The sequence below is a fragment of the Semicossyphus pulcher genome, unplaced genomic scaffold, assembly GCF_022749685.1.
Source record: "Semicossyphus pulcher isolate SPU_LCO1_2020_fin unplaced genomic scaffold, fSemPul1.0.p SCAF_22, whole genome shotgun sequence".
In the NCBI taxonomy this organism is placed as follows: domain Eukaryota; kingdom Metazoa; phylum Chordata; class Actinopteri; order Labriformes; family Labridae; genus Semicossyphus; species Semicossyphus pulcher.
Window position 1 is genome coordinate 12,732,329 of NW_027211696.1, and position 8,331 is coordinate 12,740,659.

Consider the following 8,331-nt stretch of genomic DNA (forward strand, 5'->3'; position numbering starts at 1 on the left):
CCTTAGAAAGGCCAAACTATGATGTTATGTCTCCACCCACACAAACACACACGGATTCACAGTGCAGGGACAAGACGATAGTAAGGAGCAATCGGCCTCCAGCGCTCCCTGTCCTGAGCCCGAAACTCCACAGGGTCGAGCGTCCGTCTCCGAACCTCTGCAGTCTGCATCTGACTCACCCAGCTTAGAGACAGCCCCGCCTGCACCAGCCCCTGAGCCGGGATCTTCTTCCGAGGCGGCTGACCCGAGTCAGAGCGTCATAACTTCCGCGGAGGCGATTGTAGATGAGGTTTTGTCCGCCGCGGAAGAGATGCTCTCAGCTCCAGGTTCCCCGCAAAAGGAGTTCCACTGCGCGGTGCTGCGAGCGCTCAGCAAGGAGTCGACAGCGGTAGACGCAGATCGGGCTCCAGGTACACCAGATGAAGCGGAGTCATTCCTAAAAAATCTGGCCTTCTGCTTCCCCTCCTCCCCCTGCTCAGCCTTGGCCCGTCTGCACTGGGAGTGTGGGAATCCCTGCCTGCTGTGTCCTCTCCTTTTCCTGCGGGTTTGGGAGTCTGCCGCCGTTGTTTTTACCTCCCTACCCATCACAACTTTGTAAAAGCCTCTGCTTGATTACTTTCCCCTCATCCCCTCTCTCTGATGTCTTGCACAAAAAGCCATCAGAGTTCAAGCAGATCAGTCACCTCCCTGCAGTTTGATTGGACGAGGGGCTGAGTAGAGAGGATTTGAGGGGTAAAAGGAAGCTTATTTTTTTGGATTTAAAGCCACGCCTTCTCTCTGAGGGTGTTCTTTCCTCAAGTGCTTTTGCAGTGGAGTGTTGTGCTAAACGTGGAGGACGCTGTGTCTGAGCTCAGTCATCCAATCAGAGCTGCCCCATGTGTGGACATGAATAACAGTGTTCTCCTTCTCTTCCTGCTAACCTGTCCTGGATTTTTCTCTGTTGGTGTTCACTCCCCCTCCCGTGCCTCTGACTGATTCCAAATAAATCTAAAGATGGATTCAGATTTATGTTGCTTTTTGGGATATTTTGAGGTTGATTTATTTGAAAGCTTTTGCAGTGATTGAGGTCTCTCCCTGGTTTGGTTCCTTTTGTTTTCCTCCCTTTTCCAAGATTCTTTGAGACAAAATCTTGCCTTCAATCAATCTAAGCCTTTAAATGATTTAACTGCTCATTTATTGGACATTTCTCCATCCTTATAACCCTTATCTTATTCGTGGTAAACAGATTCTTACTGTTTCTTCTCTGCCGATTTTTTCCTTCAGACCTGGAGCAGCTAGTAGAGCCTGACGAGGAGCCCAAAGGCCAGAAACCCACCACCACGCCACCCAGCACCCCCGTCAGAGCAGAGGAAGGTAGGTTGGCCTGACATACTCGACATACCTGGCTCTCCTGGCTCGGCATGGGTTCCTCCAGCTCTGCGGCTGGGTTTTTATTTTGGGGGAACTTGTAGGGTCCTACAGAGGGATTGCAGAGGCTCCTGCCCGTCCTCCTGCCTGTCTGTCTTGGGGTCTGTTCATGTTGTGGTCTTTTAATAATAATACTACTACAAGTGCTGTGCTGTGTTTTCTGTAATAAGAGGCCAAGAGGTGTTTTTAATGAGAGGTTGAGAATCACAGGCGCAGATTAGACTTTAATACACAATCTTCAGATGTAGTGTTAGGAAAGGGGAATGCTGCACCCACATGGATCAGGCAGACGGGAGACGCCAGCTGCAACAAAATGCAGCTTTCATTCATAAATTTAATATTAAATTTCCTCCAAAGTGTATGGTCATTCTTTTTTAACATGGACAGTCGTGTATCCTTTATTAATGTTTGTTGGAAAAAAAGACATTGGTAGTATTTTCTTATTTGTAGGAGCTAAGTAACAGTACACACAAAAAAATCTGTCCTTGAACGGCAAAAAAGGACAAATATTTTAACTCTGGATGGCAGTACACTCTAACTTTGGATGGCAGTACACTCTACTGTTATTGTTGGCCTCACCTGATTTTACTGTCCCTCTCTAGTCCTCTAAAGTGACATATGATCTGCTGTCTACCGCCTGCCTGCCTCCACAAACATGCAGCACAAGCGACTTTACAAAAACAACACATATATCTAAAACAAAACACCTGCTTCAAGCATTTATTGATTGACCCCAGTGCAGACGTCGCTGCTTATTATTTTTCTTCCCTGTTTATTTGTCTCCCTCTTGGTCTTTATTACTATTGGATTACACCTATGTGAGCAGTATCATCCATGATGGTACCAGAGTATGATTTAAGCCTTAAGTGAAACAATAATTGGCTTTTTTCCAGTCTCACACTCATGTTTTCTTCTTATTTAAAGTAATAATCTCGAAGATTTTCATATGTCTGTTAAGTCACTATCAATCGCTGAATGAGGTAACACAATGGTGATTGAGCCTATGGCCCACTGATGAAAGCCTTTGCATTTGCAGTATTACTGGGCGTCTGTGGCGACTTTCCCGGGAAAAATCACAAGCGGCGCCCAGTTAGTGACGCGTTTGGTCTGTCAGAGAGGGTAGGCGGAGCTAAGCGGCTGCTTTTCCGGTCTAAACAGTAATCTACTATGGCTGAACAAACAAAGAAAAGATCGATGAAGATACAACTTCAAAAATAAGTGAAAATCCAAAGAAAAAGAAACAAACTCGACGCTCAGATGAAGCAAACAGTCTAAAAATGGAAAGCGACCGTCAGCGAGGAAAATCAAGAGTTACAACCGGAGCCAACCGTGGACGTCACACATGCAACACTTGCTGTGTCCGAAACCGCATACTAACGTACTGCCTACTACATACTCAAACAGTATATACTGCATACTGCCTACTAACCTGACTATTAGGATGCAGGTGGCATCATACTCAGAGCCGTCTTCTCCGTATCACGTGACTTAATCTTTTATGTATGTCTGGTCTGATCTCCTGTCCGTCTCCGCCATAGTAGAAGCTGATTAGCCGCAATGCATTTTGGGGCAGTTGAGTACAACCAGTGAGCTCCCGTGTCATACTCAAATATCCGGGCTGATCTAGTATAGATCCGGGCATTTCTCGCATACACAAAATTGCATACTATGAGATGGGAACGCGTGACATACTCAATTTTACGTTACAGTTAGTATGATTAGTGTGATAGTATGCGGTTTCGGACACACCGACTGTCTGGATATCTTAGACGTGTGCTCCCGCAATTACCGTTTATCACCATAGGTGGCGCCAAAGAAAACAAAACTGAGATCTTCGAGATTATCACTTTAAGTTCCAGTGTGAGGGAGTTAGGGAATAAGTAGCTTTGATCGCAGGTGTAATCTAATACCTGAAATGTTGTTGTATAACATGTCTCTCTGTGTACGATATCTCCTCTGCCCCTTCACTTCCATTCTCCATCTTTTTTGGGGTCTACGAAGAATGGTTCCCAACCATTCTTTTTAAATTTCTCCTCTGGTGGTTTTTTTTTTTTCTCTCTTTGACATTTTTATTCCTTTTTTAATTTAACACGTGCTTGTGGTTTGATCTGCATAGACATTTGTTTCTACTTGTGCTTTTTCTTCTTTGTGCCTGCGATTACAATCAGGAGATGGAAATACAAAAGAGTACCTGTTGCCATAGTAAGTACGTACTGTTCCAACTCCTAATTACCCGTCACCCTCCATGCCCGTGTTTGATCATTTACCCCTTTTTTTCTTTGCATGGCTTCACTAGCAAGAGCTCCTCTGTGTTCTGAACTAACCCGTTTCCCGGGGTTTGAGACTTTTCAGTCGGTTTTCAGTCTGTTCTTTGAACTTCTTTGAATCTCTTTCTCTGGGTTGAGTGGGGTTATTTCAGAACTTCTTCCTCTGTTATAATTTTCTGTGGCTCCACTGTTGCCAGTTTTTGCTTCAAAAATAAATTACAACAATCAGATATTGATACGTTTTCCTTAAAAGTCTTATTTCCCATATATTTGACCCAAATAACAAACACCTGGTCCAAACAAAAATGGAGGATGTTCCTGAAATAAACCTCAACTCACCAAACCTCTTTAAGTTTGATAACCTCTCTTTTCTTCCTGCCAATCTTTCACTTTGACGTTAACCAACCTCTTTGCACCTTTTACACATTCTGTCAATTTTTTATGACACTGTATATTTTTGTTTCATGGAGAAAACAATCAGGTAATGTTTTGAAAATGTCTTCAATGTTGTTTGTCCTACAGACGAGACCTTTACCAGGTACACCAGTACTTTATTTGAGTGTGGCTTTCGAACCAAACTTGCTGCTGTTGGCTTTGCTGGGACTCGCCGTTAGCTTAGCTTCACCGACGGTTGACTTCCAGTGCTCGGCTGTGTGGTTTTGTTTGGTCTCCATTTTATCTGTCTGTGCGTTTGGCCTCACCTGTGTTCTGACAGACATGAGATGTAAAATGAAGACTGGTGTGTAGTGTTTTCTCAGGTCTTGACAAAAGGGGTTTTTCATGCTACTGTCCAGCATGTGAGCAATATTTCAAATGAACAGAACTGTGGTTGTTTGGCGCCTGACTGCACCGTGGGAGCTTGTACTTGAGCTTGAGGCTGTTTAGACTACTGATCCATAGAGGTCTACTTGTTGCTTCTTAACACTTTTTGCTGGGAGTATTTTTAAACAATGCCACAGACTATTCAGTCAATATGACCTGATTGTTTCTAGAAAAGTCTTGATCAAAGCTGACAGTCTCACATAAAATTTAAACAGCAATACATGCTAACAGTTTCTGCCCTCTGAAAGATACTTTTATTTATCAGTGCAAATCCGGCTAAATTGTCAAGTTTGGAAAGCTGCACCTATCAAGCTTTCCTGTTTAGCAATGCACAAATGCAGTTAGCCGCGTAGTTCGACTGGTAAAATCTAATAATTATTTTATTTTTAGAAAAAATGTAAAAATGTTTTTAGACAGATTGAGACAAAAGCAGCGTCTCATTTTCATCCAGCAACCGCTGTCTTCTGCCGACTGAAACTGTAACTCCTTTCAGCAGTTTTAGCTAGCTAGCTAGCTATTATTGTTAGCCCTGTGAATCTGCCCGACTATCTCTCTGACTTTTTAGTTCACAAAAATAATGCAGAAGCTTTCAGTCAGAATTAAACAGACACATCTTATTTTTATCCAGCCAACCACTGACTTCTACTGACTGAAATGGCATCAGACGTTTGAGGTTACAGCAGCTGTAGCTAGCAAGCTAGCTATCATGGTTAGCCCTGTAAATTGGTGGGGGAAAAAACTCTCCCCCTGACTTTTTAGTTAATTAGATTAAATTAAATTAGACGTAAAAATCCAATTTCTTTTTAAAGAGACTGTTTATTTTACACAAAGATTTCTAGTCTCTTCTCAAGCACAGCATTAAGACCAGAGGTAACATCTCTACATGGTTTCTGTACTCCCAGCAAGTGCTTTAAATTAGAGTCAAATGTAAAACTGCACTCACCTGTGAAGACCTCTGGATCTCGTTGTTAATTCGAGGCTGTGTTAAACTTACTTATCCCTGCAAGCTGTGCCAGTTTTTTATTAATTCACTGCTTCCTCTCCTGACTTATTACGTAACCTCACTTGTGTGGTTATGTGATTAAAGTCGATGGAAACATTGCAGTATTTTTTTTATGTTGTAGACTTCTATTTTTGTTTGTTTGTACACAGGGTGCAAACGAGCAAGGGAACTGCTCTCATTAAGATTTGCCTCATGAAATGAAGGTAAAACAAAAATGCTGTGCACCAGCATGGGCCTGTCAGAATAATAAAGACAAAATCATTATTTTTAGTCACTTATTATCATTCCTAAAGTAGAGATTGTGAGCTCTTGAGAGATACTTTTCTGTTATGTAATAGAGAGTGTATCATGTTTTGGTGTGTTATCTTGTTAGTGTGTTTGATCTGCTCTTTTAGTTCTTAGTGGGAATATGAGCTGTAGAAGTACATTAAATTATTGTTATCATAGATGCCTCTAGAGAAGCCAAGTTTTGTAACTCATCAGGTGACAGGTGGATGCTTTTTCGCGGGGCTTTAAAGGTTTATCCAGTGGCTTTAATGGTGTGCAAGCTCAACCACAGATCCATCAGTTTGACTGCGATCAATAACCCTCTCCTTCCTCCTCCCACCAGAGTCCTTACCCGAACAAACCTTTAAGGATGAGAGCGACGCCGCCACCCTGAGACAGACCCTTCCAGATTTAACACCCGACGACCCCTCCGATGCCCCGGCACTTCCTGCTGAAGACCCCGCCTCTGCACCTGCCGCCGCAGAAGTGGCCGCAGACGTGGCCGCGGAAGCCGACGCCGACGCGGACGCAGCTGCAGCTGAGGCGGAGGATCCCGCCGACGCTGGCGACCAGGAGGGCGAAGAGTCTCCCAGCAAATCCCCCTCCAAAAAGAAAAAGAAGTTCCGCACTCCTTCCTTCCTAAAGAAAAACAAAAAAAAAGACTGAGCCTTAGATTTGGAGAATGTTGGATCGGTCCTCACGGCTGGCCTCTGCCTCTTTCGCTTTTTGTCTGCTTTCATTGCACCCTTCGAGCGAGCCACAGCTACACACAGTTATGCTTTTTGTCGTTTTTGATATCATTTGTCGCTGGCTTATTAACCTCTTTTTCCTCGTTAGTGTGTGCCAATTTTGTATACAGTGTAAAAATGATTGATTGCATAAAGGTTTTTAATTATTAGGGGCTTTTAGTTGTGAGCGAGCGATGCATTCGGTCTTGTCCACTCCATCCGGCCTTTCGTGCATGTCTATTACTACAAGCCCGCACACTTGTTGTGAGGTTTGAGGGTTTTATTGCCCTCATTTTTTAAAGAAAAGAGAATTACTAAACTGTTGTAACCACTAGAATGTATTGGGATTGTATCAAAAATAAGTCCAAGTGTCTTTTAATAAACAGTGAATGCAGGACCAGGAGAACTATAGTTGGGAAATGCATATTAATGTCTCCGTAATCCAATATTAAATCATACAAGCTAAATCAAATCAGGATCGTTTGTTTTAAATACTTTTTTTGAACATTTTCTGCCCACAAGCGTTTGACACAGCCTTAACTTACAGGTGTGTTTCGTGCTTTCGATCTTTATGATGTAAAAGTTTAATATTTCTCAGACTGATCGGCGGTGATTCACGATGCATCGTTTGAACCCACTTACGTTGAGTGTGCTTCACTACAAAGCGTGAGTCATCCCGGGAAAGTGTCGGCAAGCATTGTCCTTGTTGATTATTTCAAGGGAGGATAATGTATTTGCTCCTGGCTTTTTAAGGTCTTTTATTATGAAGGAATGTGTTATCTGAGCCTGTTTTGCATTCGCCCCTTGATTTCTCTCTGCCTCTGTGACCGTCGGATACAGACAGAAATGCTACATATTGTGTGAGTTTACACATTTCATTGTGTTCTTGAATATGTTCCTTTTTTTAACCTTTTCAGCTTTTCTCACTCGGTAGATTTCGGTATGATTGCTTGGTGTGAGAGAGCACTGTGAATCCTCTTTTTCAAACCACTGTCTGTGACCTCATACCACACTTTGCTTTTAGATAGTCACAGTCTATCGTCATGAGTATAGATACAGAACATGTCAATGTCACTGTTATGAAAGCTGCATGATCAATCATACTTCAGAACCCTCAACTCGACTATCCTGTGTAAGACTCCACTCTGAACAAATAGACTTTATCATTAGATAACCTGTGTGTTTCCAGTTGCAGTTAAAGACACGATGTACACTGGAGAAGCAACTCGTGTGGAATGAGCTGTGCTTTAAGGCTGCAGGGCATTAATACAAAGGCCATGTCAATGCATTGCTTTCTTACTTGTGTTACCCTTCACTCAAACATGATGAATTAACTCATCAGTCTATATAACCTAAAGGTAAACCTTACAGGAAGCTACGTCTAACCTGACCGTTCTTTGAACACAGGCAGTATGTCTGCAGAGCTACATGAAAGCACAGAATGTCTAACTCATGAAGGACTGCATGTGTAGAGTGCTTAGAGCGCGTACCGTTGTTTAAAATGACTACCCATCTTATTTTGGTTATGTTTTATTTTAGCTTTAGCGTGCAGATAACAATACTAGAGTCCTTTTTTATAGTTTTCATTTGAGTCAGCCATAGATTGTTTCCAATCTCACAGCTATAATGATTTGTATCCTCTGTCTGAACTCCTTCCAGTTTAAATGTGTCTCATCATTATACCATCTACAGACTTAATAATCCCACCTCTCTTTTCTCATGGTTCTGCCTCTTTTAAAAACCATGAATAAAAAACACTACCATGAAAGTACGTAATGTGTGATTGTAGTCATTTGTGTGTAATCTCTAAAGGGATCCTAAATGTTATCAAACATTA

At 42.5% G+C, this 8,331-nt stretch overlaps 1 protein-coding gene across 7 annotated transcripts in view; it reads left to right on the top strand.

Moving 5' to 3' along the window:
* Nucleotides 1-8,265, top strand: part of add1 (adducin 1 (alpha)) — a 36,919-nt gene extending 28,654 nt beyond the window's left edge. For 3 of the 7 annotated variants that reach the window (XM_069673777.1, XM_069673776.1, XM_069673778.1), the window contains 3 exons: nt 63-410; nt 1,264-1,353; nt 6,110-8,265. In XM_069673777.1, coding sequence (XP_069529878.1) covers nt 63-410; nt 1,264-1,353; nt 6,110-6,432 — 761 coding nt within the window. In that variant the 3' untranslated portion in view covers nt 6,433-8,265. Of the gene's footprint in view, nt 1-62; nt 411-1,263; nt 1,354-3,575; nt 3,614-6,109 lie in introns of all 7 variants that reach the window. The other 4 variants (XM_069673781.1, XM_069673782.1, XM_069673779.1 and 1 more) reach the window with 2 other exon arrangements.
* The last annotated feature ends 66 nt before the right edge of the window (nt 8,266-8,331 follow it).